This window comes from Macrosteles quadrilineatus, unplaced genomic scaffold (genome assembly GCF_028750875.1).
Source record: "Macrosteles quadrilineatus isolate MER2022 unplaced genomic scaffold, UCM_ALF_1.0 Scaffold_9__3_contigs__length_116548681, whole genome shotgun sequence".
NCBI lineage: Eukaryota > Metazoa > Arthropoda > Insecta > Hemiptera > Cicadellidae > Macrosteles > Macrosteles quadrilineatus.
In genome coordinates this window covers 94,965,799-94,988,365 of record NW_026542602.1, presented here as the reverse complement: position 1 = coordinate 94,988,365, position 22,567 = coordinate 94,965,799, and the positions used below count along the sequence as shown (strand labels likewise).

The following is a 22,567-nucleotide window of genomic DNA, read 5'->3' as shown; positions in this document are numbered from 1 at the left end:
ATTTATACAATTTTTGACACTAATTACTCATTACATATTTTATTGCCGTGTATGTTACGAATTTTGCAGATTTGTTTGAAATTTGATATAGAATATTAACAGAAGTATTCAGTCAAGCGGCAGTAATACCACACAAACTACTAAATATTTGAACTATAATAGGGCACTGGTACCCTTTGGCCCACGTTAACTTTCCTATGACATCCTTGAAATTAAAAACAAATTAAAAATTTATCGTTTCTTATTGTGAGAGAAAAACTTCAAATAGTTTTTATACAGTTATTTATAAATTTATTGTTTTACTAATTCCATTTTTTTTTTTTTTTTTTTTTTTTGCTATGTTTGTGATATATGTACAAAATTACACGTTAAACCCCCGTCTTCGATAATTATAAAATTTAAAAATGCAATTACGATTTAACAAATTGTTATTCAAAGTGACCCTAATTACTAATTAATAGAAATTTAGGTACTTTTGGTTAAGTATCCAATGTGAATAGCGTAGTTTCAAATATTTATCAATTATGATGCTACAGGGGGCTCTAAAATCCTTCTTTAATTCCAGAATAGATTATATCGCCTAAAATCATATTTCCCCAAACTTGACAAATTGTTATAAACCATATAACACAAGACTAGAAAAATTGCATGATGCTTTTGTATATGTGGAATGTATATAAGAAGTTGGGCTTAGTACCAATTCAATGGATGTGTCAATAAATTTTGTTTCATCCCTTGAATGAGTGGGTGTTTCCATCTTGCAACTAGACATTCATTTTGAAACTGTGTTGTTAAACATAGTTTTAGCAATAACCAAAGGATAGCAAATGAATTATTAATTTAAAAGATCCATATTTCATGATACTATACTTTTGTACCTATTGAATGTTTACAAATTTATATTTGACGCATTATAAGTTCCACTTTCTAGATAGTTCTATACTTCAAAACACTAATGAATGTATTTGCTCTGACTAATGGTTTTAATTTACAGTATTAGTTTTGGCCCATTGACTGACTGCTGTTGACGACATTACTTAGTAAATTAACGATATGCCCACCATAGTGGTGCCCTTATTTACATTGTATTTTACGAACACATTGTAACTAATGGGAAGACAAACATTTTTAATTGCTTAATTCTACGCCATCACATTGAGGAAGCTCTTCTCTTGTAAAGACTTTGAGGTATCCTTTTCTTCTGTATGTTATATGTTCTATATACCAACTATAAACAGTCTAAAACCAATACCTATTAACCTATTATTGATTATTATTGACCAATACTCATTATTGATATTATGTAGACTTTGACATAAAATATTTTAAACCCAATAAGTTAGACGTAGTGTCAATTTAATGGATGTGTCAAGGAATTGGGTGTAATTTTTTGAACGAGTGGGCTTTCCGATCTTGGAACTAAACATCATATTGAAACTGTGTAGCTAAACATAGTTTTAGCAATAATCAAAAAGTCTTAAAAACATTAAAATAATATTTTTAGCAACTAATTTTAATAAGTGGCATCTACTTAGAGGGAGGAAATATTAAATAAACATCAGGCCTACAAAAGGCACAATGTAAAATGTTTTGCTTAATAACTTTCTGTGTGCCTTTCGTTCCGAATTAATTACTTTACAAATGACCAGTTGCAGGTAATAGACAACAAAAAAGTGCGATAAATCGTAGCCTACAATAAAACTTACTTTCCATCGAGTACTTACTATGCATATTATACTTGTTGAAAAATAGGTTTATTTGGTCTTAATATTAGAATCAAATTGACTAATATGTCTCTTAAAATTGAGATCACTTGAGTAGGCCGTGAAAGCAGAGGTCCAAACACTCCAAACTATTGGGGGAAATACATTGGAACCCTTTCCGTGAGAAACTAGGCACAAACATAAGGATAATATGATTAGAATTGGAGCAAATTTATGAAACTATTTGAAAATTATAATTCGTTGATAAATAATGTAAGGTATGTCATGACTAGAACATTAACAACAACAACAACAACATAATGTGTGTAAATATTTCTAAGCTCTAGAACATATAAAAGTTCAAGTAGATTATGGTAGATGATTATGGTAAGTACGTTGTTTCGAGGTGCATGTTTACGTTTTCATTCACAAACTCCTTACGTGAAGGTCTGTTAGAATAGTTAAAAATATTTTGTAGGCACTTGAATTAGTGGAAACTCTCGTAAAAGTATGAAAGTAACATCATAGTTGAACTAAAGTTATCAGCCTGACCTTGCAAAAAAAAACAAATAATTTGAATTGCCAAACAAAATTAAATAATTTAGAAAAAATTTTTAAACACTTTGAACCAGTGGCTGGTTTAAATGGTATTCAATTTAATGCAATAGTGCATTACAAATATTTTATCAATTAAAGGTATTCACAAAGAACTGTATGAGTAAATTGTATAGCATTGAAATATACATTGAAAAGATTTAAAAGTAATGTTTTAGTGTATCCTCATGTAACATTTATTTCATCTAGACTTTCACTAACCAGCAGTGTCATTATGATGGCGATAATAATGCTTAAACACACCGCACATGTGTCTAATGCAAATAAGCTACTTCCCCTACACAGATCACTAAACCTAACGTTCCTCTGCTAGCTGTAGCACCTATCTGCTATCACTGCGCACAACGACTAGAAAGAGTCATCCTCAATCATAATTATTGAGAAAATTAATGGAAATTAATACAGTACCACTTTCGTTTGACCAAGGAAATATCTTTCTTAAGCCAACCATGTTATTTGTTTGAAGTTACTTTTAAGTAGTGTCATGTTATTTAAATTATTATTACGGAAAGTTACCAATACGATTAGTAAAAATAACTACGATTATTAATATTAAGTGTTAACGTGTCTTTTCTGTGGCCCTTTTTCAGCTTTTCACTGGGTTTTTGGGTTGTAATGTTTGAAATACATTCTCTCATGAGGACGGGATGTGAGTCCAGACTGCGAAACGACACAAATATACGATGTTCTAGAATGCATTATGTAAAGTGTTTGCAATAATCTCTTAAATAACATAACCAATGTTCGGCCTGCGGAAAATAAGTAAACTAAGAGCTCCAAATCTTATGGCTCATTCAGGGCCACAATGCAGAAAAACAAATGTAAATTGTAAATGTTTTTTCTTTGTAGTTATTTTGTATATTATATTTCTGTATATATTAGGTTAGTTTAGTTTTAGTTTGACTTGAGTAAGTTTGAAAATCATGTATATGAAACTCGCTTGTAAATAAAGGCCTTTTTATTTATTTATTATTTATTTATTTAAACTAAATCAAGTTGCTTAGCCCATCATAGGTTAGACCAGTTAGATTTTAGTCAAGATTTTTCTATTGCACCCTAGTAGTATTATATTTAACCATTGCAATTATAGTGATTGGTCGTACTCTCGTTAACCTTTGATATCCAAACTTTTCTTTAAACAAGTAAAATAAATGCTATATACTCGGTGTGGTTTCTCCAACCAGATTCCAAAGGTAATTCTATTGAGAAACAATCCTGTGATACGATATACTTACAAGTTCATCTTCAAATAGAAATTGAAAATACAGAAACTTGTGTTATTCTTAAAGCTAAATCCAACGCTGTAGGTAGACCATAGATGTTCAACTTGCAGTGATGAAGACTGTGATATCACCAGCAAGCGTCTGCACAGGCAATCGTACATTGATTCAAAGACCAAAACTCCGCACCACAGCTACCTGGTGGATCGCCTGCCATTCGCCATTTAAACCTCCAATAGCCCAATACCGCAATAACATTTGACAACCACAGTTATAAAGTGATTGAGCAACGTTCAAAATAAATTTAGAAAAAAAGGAAATCTATTTAATATAAATAGTCAATGACTATTCAATCGGAATATGAATACACACTACCTACCAAAAATACCACGTGTGGCTGTGTTTCTTACAGTAATATTCCAAATAATTCTTATTAAATGCCAAGAGCTCAAAGGAAACATTGTGAAACTTCTTTTATGTCTTAATAACAACTCAACCCTCATAAATCTGTCCACAATTTACAGTGTTACATGTATTATTATTCTTAGGTGTTACTGATTATATCCGTAGATGTTCAAATATTGGCTAGCTTCACTTGCCTGCATAGTCTGTAAACTACACAATGGTTTATTTGTTCAATGCTCAATGGGTAGTTTTCTATTTTATATTTTAGAAAGCGTACTTCACTAAAATCATTTTAAAAATATCGTTTTTATGTCACAACACGATAAGGAAAATTGATTTTAAATTTAATTTACATGAAAGTAAAATATGCCCAAACATTAGTATCACATTTAATATTCAACTTAATCGTAAAACTAACTTGACACAAACTAAAAATTTACGCCTTTGCATGTTTCGGTGGGCTTACTAATTGCCGTCAATATGCAAGTTATTGGCATATTAAATAAGTTCCAAAACAATTAAAAATAATTATATTTTTATGTTTTTAGCGAAAGTTGCGGTCTATGCATTTTAGTGGATATTATGTCTCAATTTCGAGTCATACGGTAAAAAAATCCAAAAATAGCTAAAAAAATCAAATGCAAAATATTTGTTTTAAAGTTATGTTTTGCTTGATCCTTAATTTTTACATATTTTCTGACGCGCCTGCAAGTCTTACTTCGTTCAACTGACTTGCGTGTGGTTTTGTTGCCTCTATCGCTTCCAAGGCGCACCCACGTCAAAAATCACCAAACTATTCATACAATAATGAGAAAGAGGAAAAAATATTTTTAATTGTAAAAAACATAACTTATACAGCTCTATGGATATTTCCATCGAAAATAATCATGTAAACGAATCGTTACAGTATACTGACTACTAATTTATATCGATATACAATGTGCGTTGCTACACCATCTATGATTGCGTAACCATTATTTGTTTCACAAATTGGAGATAGCTAAAGCGTGGAGATTGTTATCCCTTTAACGAGACATTTCAAACATTACACATAGGTATACATACTACCACTTCAGCCGCTTTGATAAAGTTGTAATCAATCTTTATGTCTATCGTCACTTATGTATTTATACGGATGTATCAGAATACACAGAGATTGAACACATAAGTTTATTAGATGTTCTACAAGTTAGAAAGTATCATATGGGTAAAGGAGTTATGGCGATCGCGGATGAAATGCCTGTAGATATCCACGCGGTTTTGGCCCACTCATTCCCTTCCATTGTTAGATGCTGTACATAAAACATATATTAGTAAATTATTAAAATACAACGTAATACGATTATAAATGACAGCTATTCGGAATAATTATTCTAAAAAGCTTGCCCTGAATCTGAATGTTGCTGGTTTAATCCCAAACGAAGAACGATTCTAGACCTGCATATTACAATATTACATATATGTTATTAGACTGTCGTTTTATGATGGTATCTTAAAAAAGGTCGACGTCGAAAAGTAACAAACAATAGTAGGGCTTTAACCCTTCCCTAACAAAACCCAATGGTAGTTTCACTGGAGTAAACTACTAAAATAAAACATATATCATAGAAAACACGTGGCGATTAAAGCTTTCACCGAGACTTTAATTTTTGTAACAATTATGGCGCTAAAGTCAAATGCTTTGGCACGGTATGTAAATAAAGTGCCAAAAAATACCAAAGATGTTTGGTCAAACCTCCTACTCAAATGCTACGATTATTATTTATGTAAATGCTGTACATTCTTTAATCTTTTGGCTGAAATACCAATGGTGTTTTCTTAGTAGTATTTGTAATACAGTAGTTGGAATATGTTTGATGCGACAAAATCATGGTAATCCAATCAGAATAAAATTCGGAACTGGCCTATAACATATACCTCGTACCTGGTAGAATACATTTTATTGGCCTTATACTGAATTGTATGATTCATACACAATATAATTCCTATAACAATGTAAACTTATTATTATGAACAGATAAAAACCTAAATCACTTAAATATTAAAAAAAATACTTTGGCTCTGCTACCCGACCTATTTTCATGATAAAGGTCTCAAATTGAAGGTATGCACGCACAGAATTAACATCAAACATCGGCATATATTTATCTATAATACAATTAGGATTACGTAAACGAAATTTGCTCCTCATGTATTTCTTATGGGAGTAAAATTTGGTTTCTCTTTTCCGAGTTCGTTCGACTTTTTTACCCGACCGATTTTCATGATTGAGGTCTCAAATTGAAGCTATGCACGCACAGATTTGCCAGCAAGCATCGGCATATATTTACCTACTGTATTACTCGACCAAAAACATAATTTGATTCATTTTCGAATTCTTACTTCAATTTAAGGTGCATTTCAGCAGTTATATAATCCTATACATTTTGGTCAAGAACCTTCAGTGAAATGTCGGCTTTCGTTTAAGCTATTAGTTATTCAAGTCGGAGAAATTTCAAGCAAACGCAAGGTGAACAACCAACATAAAAATTTATTTTTCATAAGGGTTTTCTATGATTAAAAATTAATAGCTCCAGTATTGTTCATGTTTTTATATGTTTTAGATTCAAAATTATCAATAAATTATAAGATTTGATTTGAGCTATTGATCGTTTGAATCAGTTAAGCTCAAGATACTGTATTACTCAATCAAAAATCATATATGTGATTATTTCTCGGATATTATATTTATGTTAACACTGCGGAGCAGTATGGGCCTCTATTTAAGGTAAAAAAGTATGGTCATAGAAGCTATGTAATAATCTTCAAATAAAGTTGATTAAGAAATCGTCGCTTTCTAATTTTAATTAGCATAGAATAATATCTACTTACAACTGCCAAAATGAAACATATAATAGTCAGTGGAATACTTAGACACATTGTAGCAACGTTGGTGTTAGTAGCAAAGATTTACGAATATGCTGAAATCAGGTTTTTACTGAACGATCTTCTATTGTACACATGTGCAGATGTAATTACACATGTGCAGATGTAATGACGTAATACTAAGCCCACCTCTGTAGCTCTATATTGCGTTGTAAAAATTATATGTTTAAAAACTTACTTTTGAGTTACAGATTCTTTATTCTGCGATTGAACGTATTGAATATATACATTGCAACTCTGGTAGATCAATAGTAGATGTACAGATTTTTAGTATTTAAAAGCAATCCGGAGGCTAAAACTAGATAAATTGAAGGTATTTCTATAACTGATAGTTTTAGCGAATTTCCCTATAGGGAAGTAGCTATTACCTTAGGTGACATGGTAAGACCTATGCCCGGGACCGATTTACTTTTTCATTTTGATATCCCCAGAGGTCAAAAACACCATTCGTTCAAATTTTTATATATGTATATATACAGTATGTGTGTGTGTCCGTGAACGTGATAACTTGAGTAATTTTTGTCCGATTTTGATGAAATTTTGTTTAAAGGTGTAAAGCGGGATAAAATTGAATGATTTCGCGAACCAGCACGATCGGATCATAGGAACGCGGTTTTACGGGGGGTTTATGGGGTAAAAATTGGGTTTTCTCACTTTTGACCCTCAAGACACAAAATTTCTCCCAATTTCTCTTTACACCTTTTTAAAGAGCTCAAAAAAAATAATTTAGTATATCAAAGTACCGGGTGTCTACAAAGTCTTGGTCTGATAAAGAAACCGCGTAGAATGAAAACGAGTGATTGTAGGATAATGATTCATTTACAGAAATAACAGGAAACTTCTTACGAATTTATGGCTATACGTGTGTACCTCCAGTGGTTTAGAGATCTTCTATACGTCTTTTCAGTTTGTCCCAGGTTTTAGTCGAGATATCCTGGGTTACAGAAGTTACACAATTTCCGAATCTCTCCCGCAGAGTGTGTAAATTAGGAACCGGGGAAGAATAGACAGCGTCCTTGACAAATTCCCACAAACAAATTCCATGTACATCGGGGGAACGAGGTGACTATTTTGTTGGATCATCACGTCATCGGGGAAGTGGAGATTCAAAAAATCCCTCACACATTTAACCCAATGAGGTGACGCGCCACGCCGGCTTGCTGGAAAATTATCGTAGGCTGCAGGTTGCATTCTTCTAATTGAGGGACTACGTACAACTCCAACATATCCAAGTAAACAAACCTATTCGAATTTTCTTCCGCAAAGATAAATGGTCCAATGATTCCATAATGCATTAAACAGCACCAAAAATTTTGTTTTGGACTGGCCCTTTCATTTTCAACCACAATCGTGTAATTTTCACTCCTCCCAAATTCTACAAAAATGTCGTGTTTGTGAACCTTACCACTTAAATGGAAGGTCGTCAAACTGCTATAGGGGATCGTATTTCGTAAAACAACAAAACAATCTGTGATTTCTAATATAATGTAGACTGATAATTTCGAATTTGTTATTGTATTGAATGATAACTTTATTGTTGTCAATCAGCTATGTTTAGGTGTAACCAATTTCATCAAATAAAACTTGATTAAATTTCCTTTATATCAAGTGGTTCAAGTCAAGTGTGGCTCTAATGGCTTTCGTACAGCAAATATATTAAATCAGACCAAGACTTTATGGACACCCGGTATTTTTGTTCGGTTATTGATAACGGAGAAAATTAAAAAAATTGTAAATTTAAAATTCCCATTTTATTCTTATGGAGAATATTGTAAAATGTTGTAGTTTGCTTGTTTATGGATATATTTTGACCAAACTTGGAAAATAAGTTTATTTTACACTAAGCTATTAATATTTGACTAAAAACACACTTTATTAGTTTCGTTGTAGCAGCAAACCTAGGTACTCTTTAAACCTTATGTTATTTAAATATATTTAATGAAAATCAATTCAGACAAATGGAAATTTGCTTAGTCGTCAGGTTTGCTGCGGCGGGGGCATTGATACAATAACATTACAAGCTAGAGATGTAAAGGAAGAATACTATTAGTTTTTATATCCAAATCGCCTATCTCTTTGCATACTATGTCTTGTAGTATCAAATACAAATATGAGAGTAGCTTCCATCTAATCACGTCCCCCAACCAGAAAGGTTTCCCAATCCTCACAAATCCTCAAAGAGGATCATAAGAATCCTTCCTTACCAATAGTGTAGTGTGAGAGCCTGTGGCAATTCGATTTTGCAAAGGACTATTACTGGAGTCATTTGTAATTCGTCGTTTGTGTGTTTAATTAATGTATCATCAAACAGTGTTATGTCACCAACACATGTTTTAACCGCCCCTTTCAAAGGGGTCAAAAGTGTCCTATTGATACTGACGAAAGTAGAATGAAATATTGGGAGTAGATTTATGATTGTTCCTAGGAACTAGAAGATGACATTTTGAAAATTGTTCAATAATCAGATATTTAATGGAAGATTGACAACGTCATGTACGGTAGACAGCGCAAAGATTGTGCTGCATTTTGCTACATTTCAAAAGTTAAAATATTTGTTCCATACAAATCCACTTCAATGGGGACCGGGCGAACGTATAGGTTGCTTGGCCATTGCATTGATCATGATTTATAAAGAACGGGTCAATTGCGTAAGTACTTTTGCGTAACGTTTTAGTGATCCAAACTAAACGCTTTTAAACAGGTGTAATATATAGATATTCCAAGGACATATCTACGCTAAACTTGACAATGATAGTATTTAATTGTTCGGCATCAAACAACAATTGTAAATTAGAATAAGAGTGCTCATACTGAATCACTTAATATACCAGTTTTTGTGAATATTAATTTACGTACTTTTTTACAATTATCACATTTTAAAACTATTCATTCTCTACAAAGGTTTCTTCAAAAATAAAAGAACTGATCTCGTTTGCTAAAATGCGGACATTACTGCAATACAAGGTTACATGTTACAAATAATATTCCTGGTTTCGATATGAATTGGAAATATTACTGCGGCATTTGTTTTACTTACGTTAGTACCACTGGTAATATCGGAGTGCAGAACCACTGTATAACCATTGCTTAGCGAAATTGAATTCATAAGATCACAGAAATCGCACTATTTTAAAAGCTTCTTAAATTTTAATCAAAATTGAACTGGCATATTATTTGCAAGTTGAAATAAACTGTAAAGCCGTGAGTGCAGCAAACAAGGTTTAACCAGGTAAGACAAATGTTAGGTGCTGTCCACATATATTTTAGTTCAGTGTACAGTAGTATATAATATGAATAAATGATAAATAAATGATTTTTCATTTTGTTTCATTTCATTTCATATATGTAAATTGGTATACCACAAACCAAAAGATTGTCACTCTACAAAGTCTTTGTCCGCAACAAGCCATTGGCTACAAAACTTATTTAACTGATTAAAAGGTTGTAATTTAATAAAAAATTATAGTTTTTTTTTCAAACTCAGGTATTTGGGCTACATGATAATGATAACAATTATCGACTAACATTTCAAGGTGTGTGTTGGACTTAAAACGTAACCAAACCGATGTATACAAAAATGTGTGCCTTGTCAAAAAAAATACCACTACAGTTATACGTCAGATTCTGGTTCGATTGCCTACTATGTAATGATTTAATAATTCGTTCTGTAATTAATACTAAATTTATCTAATCCGTCTTCTTGGTATAGTAGGCCTACTTGATACAATACTCATATTTGTAGAGAAAACTGTTCAAATTCCACGCAACATTCCATAATGTGTTAGGCTTTACTTTGTTTTACACCAAATCCAGTAACAATGAAAAATAGGTAATTTGTCCAAATTAAGTTTTATGTACTTTTTTAGGTTAATAAACTTCTTCATAAATAGATAGACACAACCAACAACAAGCAAACAGACACATTACTCATGTTTCAACAATAAGAAAATGTCGAAGTCTTTGACTTCAGCGTCCCTTGCACTGTTCTTTTTGCATTACACCAATTGACAAATTAACTCGACTTTAATTCTGTAAGAAAACGGTCAGCATAAAATACATATGATTTTATTATGTCATCCACCCGCAAAAATACATTCAACATCAAAATATATTTCCATGGGTTGATATTTGTAATAAAAGTAGTTTTTTACGTCTTGTTTGTTTATTTCGTCTTGAACATGGTGCTTGATTGGAACATGAGCTGGTTGGTTTCAAAGCGGTGTCGGAGATGACGCTACCAGTGAGGTGACCCCTGCGCTATACCATGCAGCCGTCGCCCATTTGTTATCCTCCAAGGTCAGATACTGGAATGGAAAAAATAGTAAATGTAAAAAGAAATATCTCATGTTTTTCCGTAGATATCACCAATACTATTCTCCTCGTTTGTAGTTTCTGGACCACCGGGTCACATCTTATTGGATGGTGAATGGTCGACTTCATGATTGGCTGGGTGTGAACCCGAGACTCCCGAAACTCTATTTTTTTCCAATTTCACTTCTATAACTTATTGAAACATTTTATAGGTAATTAAAAATACAATATTTAGAAAAAGTTTTTGACCACACGCTATATAAATTTGGAGAAAACACACAAATAGTAGAATAACTACTGCAAATTTTAAAGTGTTCGAGAAGTTTGGTTGGTTAGGATGACAATGTTAGGTGATGGCAACAAAGACCGACAACAATGCCGTCGTAAATACATGGACATAATTCCATTCTACTAAACAAAGTACTCTGTCATTGAAAAACTACGATTTGTACATTCATATTAACAAGTTTTGGAGTTGTTGGCACGTAACGGATTTTGACAGAAAATATTGACCAGTGATAACAGAGTTACTTCCTATACAAACCACCCTTCCTAGAGAACCAACTCTTTACTCCGTAGTAGAATGGAGAAGTGAACAAAATGATCATCAAAAAATTAAATTGAGGCATTATTTTCTATGTTCTCCAGCTTTTGTAAATTATTCTTTACCCCTTAGAGACCCAAGTATTTTTCTGAAAAAATGGTTTCCTCAATAAATGTATAGGACCTCTTTAAATTTGTATAATACACACTTAATTATAAAAAATAAATGTATTATGAAAAAGAGTTTAGTATTTTAACACTATTTGGTACTTAGGTATTATACGGAGGCCACATTTTGTTCAGCGCGCTGGGGCGGTTATGATAGGTTGGGTTATCATAATAGAAAGTATGACTCGTCTGGTATCGTTTTATTCATAACAAAACGAGGAACGTCCTACAAACATATTTATGATAACCCAACCTAACATAGCCGCCGCAGCGCGCTGAAAAAAATGTGGCCTCCGTATAATACCTAAGTACCCACTATTTTACAACAATACTATTATATGAGTTTATAATTTTTTTTACATAAAAGATTAGTGTATTTTATTTGATTAGTTTTATACTTACAACGGCCACGAAGAAAAGTATTACAGTAAGTGGTATACTGAGACACATGGTGCAACGACGCTAGCTGAGGGTGAAATTTGCTGGCAACTCTATCGAAACTGTGCATAATTATTGTACACCTGTGTAGAGAAATTGCTAATAATTATACCATATTACTACATAGGTATTGTTCTCTTGCTGTGGAATTTCGAGTAATTGCAATAATGTAAGTGACAAAACTCAATTGTAAAACCTGTAAAACTGGTCGTGGGTTTTAGTTTAAGTAAAGATAACACCCTAGTCCATGTTTTTACCTGTACACTTTTTCAATAGGCTATAGTCGTATGAAAATGAAAATCCTTATTTAATCATGTTCCACCACAGTAAGGACTCTAAATCCTTGCAAATCCTTAAATAGGATCACGTTATCCGACCTTTAACAAAAGTCCGTGACTTCAGGATGATCTCTGCACAATAAGAGAGCTCTTTGAGTCCTTATTCTTTGAATGTCAACGTCTATAAAATGTAATACAGTGTACTCTAGATTATCTTTGCACTAAATGTACAAATACAGTTGTTTATAAAATCACTAAGACAAAAATGTGTACATATAGTTAAGTGTAGTAAATTAAACTGTGGGTAAAGTTTGAAATGTATAATTCGGTCTAAAAATCAATCACGTCATGTAGTTCAAAATAAATGTTGTTGCTAACTATGAGTGGTGCTTTGGAATTCTGACTTTTATCTGCAGCATTGAGATTATAAGTACAGTGCGTATACAGTAAGTATTATGCAGTATATACAGTTCATGCTTAAAACTAGATACTTGTGGATTTGTATCTAAAACACAATGCAAAGATTTAGCTAGGCAAGTAATAATAAGTGAAAATTGCGTTTAAAAGATTTAAATATTGTTTTAAGTCAATCCAAAATATGACGCAACTAGTTGTGGCTCTACATGGAGCAATTACACCCAGGCAGCACAAGGACGTTTGATTTTTATCTTCACAAGAAGACCGTCTCGTCAAAGTTAATAAAAATAAAAATGTAATCACCAAACACTTCGACGAAGCTGAAACAAGTTGCGTCATCAGCATTTTTTTTATTGTCTTATGGATGGCATTTAAAATTTTAAAATATTATTCGGATATCTTGAAGATAGTATCTACAGTACAGAAAAGTACTTAATCTTCTTATTAATCGTACCCTTAAACTGCACAAATGCACAATATAATTTCCATGACAGCTTACACGCCTATAAAGTGTGATAGTTCAGATAACGAAAGTTGTCATTGGTTCAACCTTCAACACCATCCAAGGAACACATGGCTTATTGCCATTTTTTGCTATAAACGCAATCAATGGCAGTCTCATAGTTGGACACCTGCAGAAAGACCCGCCAAACTCGTGTGACAATCAGCTGTTTACTCCCGCCATTTCACGCCCTCTGCACCGGCACGCCGCGGTGTTTTGAAGGTTATGTTTACGTCCTGAAGGCCACTCTACAATGGAACCGGTCCGATCTCGGCGTTGCCAAACATCGCTCCATAGTTCTTTGACCTCATTCACAGCTCAAGGCAGTACCTCATTCATCAGTACGGTTAAAATACAAACCCAGCATAAGTAGAGATTTTTGTCGTGGTGTAATTATTCTAAGGCATTTAAATTAGTATATCTAGATTTAAAAGGATTTTACATGGTAATGTGTTTATTTATTTATTTATTTATTTATTTACAGACGGAAAACTCCATTTTCATACATACAATCATGGCAAGAAGTTTCATTCAACTTACATAGAACAATTCATACATCACATCAAGATGACCTGACTAAAGAACCCTAATAAATAAGAATGTATCAAAATATATCAATATATATAACAATAGATAACAAAAAATAACAATGAATAGCAATGAATTACAATAAATAACAATAAAACAATAAATAACAATAAATACAATAAATAACAACAATAATTAACAATCAACATGGGGAACAACAAGTTTGGTAATTAGCTAACAAGATAAAAAATCAAAAAACAAGTAACAGTAAACAACAACTACAGAAACAAAAAAGAAGGTAACAGTATAATGATCAACAGCAGCTAAGCGAAGAAACTCTTCAGCCCATTTCTAAAGACTTCATCGGACATGGAGAAGAAGTCCAGGTGTTCTGGAAGACAGTTTCCAAGGCGATGGAGACGTGGCATAGTGCTGTGGTACGCATATTGTGTAGAGCAATATCTCCTCTCAAACAGTTGTTTTGATCTTGTCGATTTCAACGCTCGAAGGTCGATTCTTCCCAACAATTCAGGTGAGTCCACTGAAGCTGAGATTATCTTCCTCAGAAACATTAAATCGGAGATTCTACGCCTGACTGACAAGGGTTGAAGACGAAGGAGGTGGCTTAGCTCGTCCAAGGGTACATCTTCATAACGAAAGCCCAGCTGCAGTCCAACAATTCGAACGAATCGTCTTTGTATTCCCTCAAGAAGTTCTATGTGGCCCAGCTGATACGGTGACCACACTGGAGAACAGTACTCAAGGATAGGGCGGATAAGTTGAACGTAAAGAGTCCTTAGTGCTTCTGGCGAAAAACCGTCCTTAGACACTCTAATAATAAAACCAAGAACAGAGTTTGCTCTTCTACTAATGGCATCAAGGTGAGCATCGGGACTTAGTGAAGATGTTAAAGTCACACCAAGGTCCTTAACAACAGATGATCTGGAAAGTGATTTTCCTCCAAGAGTATAACCATGCATCATGGTATTTGCCCGTCGTGAGAAGGAGAGCACCGTGCATTTGGAGATGTTAAGCTCCATTTCATTCTTGAGGCACCACAGTAATACTTGGTCAAGGTCGGCTTGAAGCATATCACAATCATACTCCGACGAAATTTCCTTGTATATTTTAGCGTCATCTGCAAAGAGTAATATTTTACAATTTGTGACTACTGAGACCAGGTCATTCACAAATATGGAAAACAGCACAGGACCCAATAACGAGCCCTGGGGGACTCCAGAAAGAACAGGAAACGCTGTGGATGTACATCCATTGTATCTGACAACCTGGTGACGATTACTGACGTAGCTTCTGAACCAACTTAGCATGGCACCAGTAACACCCAAAACGCTGAGCTTAGCCAGTAGATGTTCATGACTCAATCTGTCAAAAGCCTTCGACATGTCCAGGTAAATGCTGTCTACTTGATGACTTCTGTTGAAGGCTGATATTATATCATCTTGATAGATAACCAGGTTGGATGCAGCTGATCTACCGCTATAGAAGCCATGCTGGGCTGTTGATAAGTGGTTCTTAATAAAAAAATGTAATCTAGTGAGAACCAGGGATTCAAAAACTTTGGCGAGCGATGATTGTATGGAGATTGGTCTGTAGTTCTTTATGTCTGAAGAATTACCATTCTTGAAGATAGGTGTAACAAAACTTGTCTTTAGGCAGTGGGGAAAGATACCCAAGTGCAAAAACCAGTTGATGTATACTGTCAAGTGAGGGGCAAGAATCCAGCTACAGTACTTTAATATTAATGGTGGAATATCGTCAGGACCAGCTCCCTTATTACCATCTAAGGTGGAGAGAACCTTTTCGACTTCATTGCAAGAAACAGAAAATTCAGTTAAGGAACCAGAAGAACACTGATCTTCGAAGAAAGGATCTCTTTCAGATGGTTTGAAAACTGAAGAAAAGTGTTCAGCAAAGAGCTCACAGATGTCTTGTGGGATAGTTGCAGTTTTTTCATCAAGGCTCATCGTATTATTGGTTTTCGCAGATTTCTTCGTGTTATTGATGTGAGCCCAGAAAGCTTTAACATTGTACTGCATGGAGTCTTCAACCTTGCTAATGTACTGTTGGTAACAACGCGAGGTGAGTTCCTTGCACTGTGCCCTCACAAGACAAAAATCATGGTAATAACGTAGGTTTGAAGTAGCCTTATACTGACGATGGAGCTTCTTCTTCAATATAACCAACTTCTTTAGATCATGAGTGAACCAACATGGGAAGGAAGATCTTCTAATGCATTTAATTGGTGTATGAGACTTGATTAGGGTACTAAAATTGGTACAAAAGTCCGAGAAATACGATTCAATATTATCATGATTACATAGGGAGGGATACTGCCAGGACTGTAAGTCATCAAAAATTCCTTCCTTATTACTATTGATAAAGTCGTACTTGTAAACTTCACTATTTACTTTGCAAAGACCAGAACATGTTACTTCGATGTCCAATGCAGGGTGATGAGATTCAGATGGTACCAGTGGGTCCAGGGCCAAATCGACAGACACCTCGTTGAGAGAGGAAAACACCAGGTCAAGCAAAACACCTCGCTCGTTCAAAATCGTATTACACTGTTGCAACTGGAAGAGATTAATTAGATTCAAAACAGAACGAGAAGACGAGAAGCATTAGACAGCATAATAATCACAATGAGCATATTGGCGTACCAGGATTATCGTTTGAGGTAAGGTCTGCAACGATTAGAACAATAACTGAAGAAGATCTGAATTCTGAATGATTATCTCGAAAGCTATACAAGGGAATTTCCATTGGGGAACATATTATGTCGCTCGGTGAAAGGAAAAGCATTGTTATTGTTTTGTTTTCATTGATTTGGTGCCGAATGTATTTCAAATAGATGGACTTCAAGTGAAGAAAAATACTCTTTGTGTTTGACAAAAATTGATGTTTTTTAATATTTTTTCATTATTCAAAGAGTTTCCTTCAGTCAAACAATGTTCAAACGAAGAGTGAATAGTTGGTAATATAAAAATGAATAGTAGTATATGACAACGAATAGTTGATAGCTTTGATCGATGAATTATATCAATCTAAGCCATTGCAAACTGATCACGTTGAACGAGATATGTTCAATGCCGCAAACCAACTTGCCCTTTAATACCAAAAAGACATCTGCAGCAAATTTGATGTACAAATATTGTATTTTCATCTAGTAGTGTAAATTACAGTTTCAATTACAATTAGAACTTGAAGAAATATTCTCAGTTAAAACCCCTCACATAATGTTAAACTGTAATGTTAAAAATGTAATATCAATGATCGACACACCGCACTGGAGCAAAACCAGAACAAAAATGTTTACTCGCCAAATAAGAAGGAGTTCATTTACAGCAAATAAGTTTGCCTATTTACAGAACCAACTAAGGGTGTTTTGACCAAACTAGGTAAGTGTGGCTGGTACTTTTATTATTAAAGATATGGATTCCTTTTGCAAATTTTTTTCTAATTTCAGAATAACATAAAATTATATTAAGAAAAAACATTATTCAAATAAGAAACCATATATATTTGTCACACATTGACTAAGATAGGTAAACCTTTTAGAGAAAACCGGTGGGTAGGTGCAAAAAAGCCCAATTTCTTGACCTGTCCCAGGGTTTGTTCGACTTGGCAACACTGTACGCCTGTCGGCGTCGTCTGCAGATCCTCAGTCTACTCCTTAGTCCTTCTCTTACACCCTCAAGGACCGTCGGCTCGTCCCGTTAACTTTTTATCACAAACTTTCACTTTTAGTTCATTATAGATCGCATCGCGACCGTGTGTTTTGTGATGTGTTTGTGAACTTTATTGTGATTGTTGGTTATCGTTACATCAGTTATAGGTTGTTTATTTGTCAACAGTGGCGTATTTTGTGATGTGTGATTGAAAATTGAGTGCGGATTCCGTTATCGTAACTTAGGGGTTGCGTAGTGAATTTTATTTGTCGCTGAGGCTTTACCCATCAAAGTGAAACGGTTAGGCTTAGTGTTGCCTAAAAAGGTCGCTCGCCCTTTTAGATTAAGGTATGTATTTGTTCTTTTTACAATCGAGAATGATTTCTATCAATATAGTTTTTTGCGATAAAACAGTTTTTGGAATAAAATGAAAGAATGAATATGAGAGCTAACTTGGGTAACGAAATAAAATTATTGTATTTCATTAACAGACTGAAACCATATTTTTGTTAGTCTTATTTGGCTACATAACACCTAGGAGAATGTTAAAATTGTTCTATTCCAATAATAGTGCAATACTATTTACTTCTAATAGATACTGCTCTTTACCAACAGTATTATCTAATTTGGGGTACTTAAATCAAAGAATTTTCCATTCCTTCCCAAACATTTTTTTCGAGCTTAAATAATGAATATTCTGAATAATGAATATTCTATAATATGAAGTATTCTGAAGTGTTTTGGTATGGTTATTGGATACGGAGAAAATTAAAAAAATTGTAAATTTAAATTACCCATTATTCTAATTTTAGTCTGCAAGTTTGCTGCGGTGGAAGTATTTAACATGTGTTATGATAAATCCAGGCGAAGATATTGTGGCTACATAGTTTTGCCATTAATATGAATCTGCTACTTACTGTCTCAACTGTACATTAAATGTAAAAATTATCACATGAGCACAAGCCTTAATATAAACTAATTTATAGTTATATAACTTATATAATATAATTATTTTTTCAAAATCTTCTCGAGTCTAACTTTTAATGATATTGTGTAAAAAAATATACAATGATGATACACAAGTAATAGGCTAAATAGCTTATTCCCTATACGGGAAATTCGCTAAAATAAGAAAATCCATATTTGTTCCAATAAGTATCTACTTAATTAATTTAGTACCGTTGACACTTTATGTGCAGTTATTAAAACTATTACAGCTTTAAAAGTGTAAAATGTGAATTATCTAACCATTGAACCATCAATGCGGCTCTTTACTGGTGATTTACGTAATGGTCAGACGTATGTCCAGCAAAACGGTTTTTGAGAATTTTGAAAACTTAGCCATAATTCCATAAGCAGATAAAATGTATTATTTTCCATCTTGTACCCCTTTAAATCGCTTTAGTTTAGAAGTTCTTCAGTTCCTGACCCGATTAACACAAAAGAAAGTAAAGAATCACCAAACATTATACAACCCAATGCTTAAAAGACTTGAAACTACATCTGACTGAAATGTGATTTTGGCTCGTAAATTGTTGAAGAAATAAATTGTGGTCATATCGAAAGCAGTCTCATACAGGACGATTTTAAAATTGCAAGATACCTGAAATATTATAATCAAATCAATTACAATAAATTGACAAACGTCCAAAATATCTGTGTATTCATCCCACGTCTAATTTATAGCCGAATTGAATCCATCCATATGCATTTGATCGAAACTAAAGATCTTGCCTCTGAGAAACAGCGAAACAGCTCGTCCACCTAGCACTCTCAGAATACTTCTTGATGAGCGAATCTTTTCACTAACCCCCGTGAACTAGATGATTGCATGCAGCCAACCCATGGGCTTACCAGCGCTTAGTTAGGGCCTACTCTTTAACATTCAATTACGCACAGCAATCCGGCCAGAAATAGTCAGGACTTAATGAATTACCACTTGCCAACCCCTTTTGAAAGTCGTAACCATGATTTCGCGGCTATTAGCACGTGTCGCAATCAAGTTTGTCAACCTTCTGTAAATCGGGGACCTATTTTTAGCTGGAGTTAAAACTTTGATTAATATACATTTTTTCTCATCACATTTTAAGGGAAATAATACCATCCCACAGTTATGGTAGTAAATCCTGGGCCTTCTCACTGTATGACTGATAGGAAGATTCTTGTTTTTTTCTCACTGTAATAAAAACTAGAAAACCCTGCTTTGCAGTTAGGGTAACATTTATAATTTATATTTTACTTTTGAAGCGCCAGTTTAAGGTAGTCATCCTATTTCAATTCACAGTTCATGACATGCGTTCTTAAACTCATAATTGGTAAATGACATCAGTCCTTAATGTCACAGTTAGAGAGCGATTCCTATTTCATCTACAGAAGGTCAGAACAACATTTCTAATCCACTCTAAAGTTAGTGAATGATGTTCATTCCACCCCACAGTTATATAAGTACTCATCTCCTAGGAATAGTCACAGTAGTTTCTCATAGGCCAAGCCAAATGGTACGAATCCCTCAGAGTCCTTCGCCTTCCTCACGGACTGTAGACCCAGATGTCTTTGAACAGTGAGCTTATGGTCCTAGCTAGAGTGTAACTGGCCTTATGTAAAAGCGGTTTATCTCCCCTATCTCCGAAACTGTATATAGCTTGTTATTTAGTGATACTCAATAAGTCAAAAACAGTGACTTTATTGTATAGACTATATTCTCTGTAGTTATTAGTGCACAGTATATTAGCACAGAATAGAGAGGACACGTCACAAAAAATATTCAAAATTTGAACATCAAATTCTGTAACTACTACTGTCACAACCCTCAAAAAATTAACCCTCAATATTAGTTCCCTCAAAAATATCCCAATTTATGATGCCATTTCGGAAGTCTGAACGATTCTTCCCGCCAGGCCACAGAGGATTCGCAGGTCCAACTACACTAACCCCGCAACAAAGTTAGCCAACAAAGAGGGCTGATTGCTACCCCCAGCCCCAGGGTGGTTTGATGGGGGCGGGGGAGAGAGAGAGAGAGTCAGAGAGAGAGGATGAGAGAGAAAGACTGATGAGGGGTTGCTCGTTACAAGGGTAGCTCGGATAGTAATCCTAGAATGGGCAATTAACATACATTTACAACCAGTGAATCGATAAATGACAATTCAGTGACCTAATTGGTAAAGAATGTTTTAGGTTCCTTAAATCAGACTACTGATAGTTAAGTGCTCGCTCAGTATTCATTAGGTTGTTGGTTCGGTCCTGAGAATAGCCAACATATTTGTAATGGTTATGTTAATGATTTGAAAATACCTACTCAACTTAAGGTATGGTATAGAACATATTTTAAATAATCAAAACCTTTGAACAGGTACAAAATTAATCTTCCCGATTAATATTTAACTGTTAATGATATCGATACCAGAAAAATTTTAATTCCATCATAACTATAGAAATATCAGTTTATATAATAATTCATCAAGAGAAGGTTAGAGTCTAGACCAGTCGCATTAGATTGTCAGAGACATATTTGCATTATGTTGACCGAGTATTACTAACAAAAGTAAAAACTATAAATTCAACTTGTTCCAGGATGGGTACCCGAGTGATTCCAGACAAGTCCTTGTCAGGAGTCCCTCAACTCCTCGAGGATCTGCAGCGACTCCTGGATGACCACGAGTCCTCGGACATCCTGTTCCTGGTAGGACGGGAGGAGGCTCCTATATACGCCCACAGGATTATACTGATGGCCAGGTAGGATTCATCATGCTACAATAGATTAGTCTCTGTATTGGCTTTATCCTTACATGTAAAGGGATACGATAGTTTTGTACTATAAGTATTCTATATGACGGTCAAATCGCATTAGTTTAGGATTGATCATTTTAGGTTGATGATTATTGTTGTTGGTGTGATATAAAATATCCCAGTTAGAATTAGTTAGGCATTTTAGTTGAGCTTGGTTACAAGCTGTTTCCAATAGAATATAAACGGTGTTGTAGTAGCCTTCCTTTGTTAGTGAACCGGTGAACCATGTTATTTTTTATTATATCATTGGCTAAAACTTTAATTTGTCAGTTGAACGCCTACAGGGTGATGTTAATACAATAAAAACTTTAACTACTTCTATTCAGTAAGAATTAATATTAGCATGTATTCATTACATTGCCTCGTTACATTTGTAACGAGTTTTTAAATCAATTAGAGCATAGTTGAGTATTGAGTACTCGACAGAGTGTAAAACTACAGTTTCCATCCAATTCAGCGGACTTTCTAACAATACTAGAAGTGCTAGACTATAATGTATATTTATAATAGTAGTGCAAAACCCAAAAGAGAACATTTCCCTCATAACATAACTTTAATGTAAAAAAGAAAAATCTATTTCCTCGAACTAACAAATGCATCAAGTTATATTGCGTTATAAAAGCAATGTTTCTTTTACTTACGAACGGTCTTCCTGTTAAATGAAACCACATAATTAAGATTCGTAACTAATAAGAAGCTCTTTGCAAGTACCCTTCTTGAACAACTATTCTGAAACCAACAAAGATTGCAGGTACATTTAAAAGATCAAAGTCTCTCTTTCTTTACAAAAAGTGAAGTTTTAAACTTCAACGCGCTAATTGATACTCATGCGTCATCTGCATTGAAGAATCTTCAAAGAACCTATGGTAAAGAAACCTGAAGAATCTTCAATGACGCATAGCTTCAATGCCTATTCAATCTTAAGAATATATTTCCCACGTGCTTTTAGACCCTTCGGAATACACGGGCAATTATAACTGCAGACAAGCCAATCTGTACCTACAAGAACGCTCGACGTCAAAGACCTAGCCATAGAGTA

General features: G+C 34.0%; 1 protein-coding gene across 1 annotated transcript in view; it reads left to right on the top strand.

The window, feature by feature from the left end:
* Positions 1-17,803: 17,803 nt before the first annotated feature.
* LOC129002882 (uncharacterized) overlaps positions 17,804-22,567 on the top strand; it is a 64,576-nt gene continuing 59,812 nt past the window's right edge. The window contains exons 1-2 of the mRNA XM_054430992.1: positions 17,804-18,090; positions 21,313-21,474. Coding sequence (XP_054286967.1) covers positions 21,314-21,474 — 161 coding nt within the window. The 5' untranslated portion in view covers positions 17,804-18,090; position 21,313. The remainder of the gene's footprint in view (positions 18,091-21,312; positions 21,475-22,567) is intronic.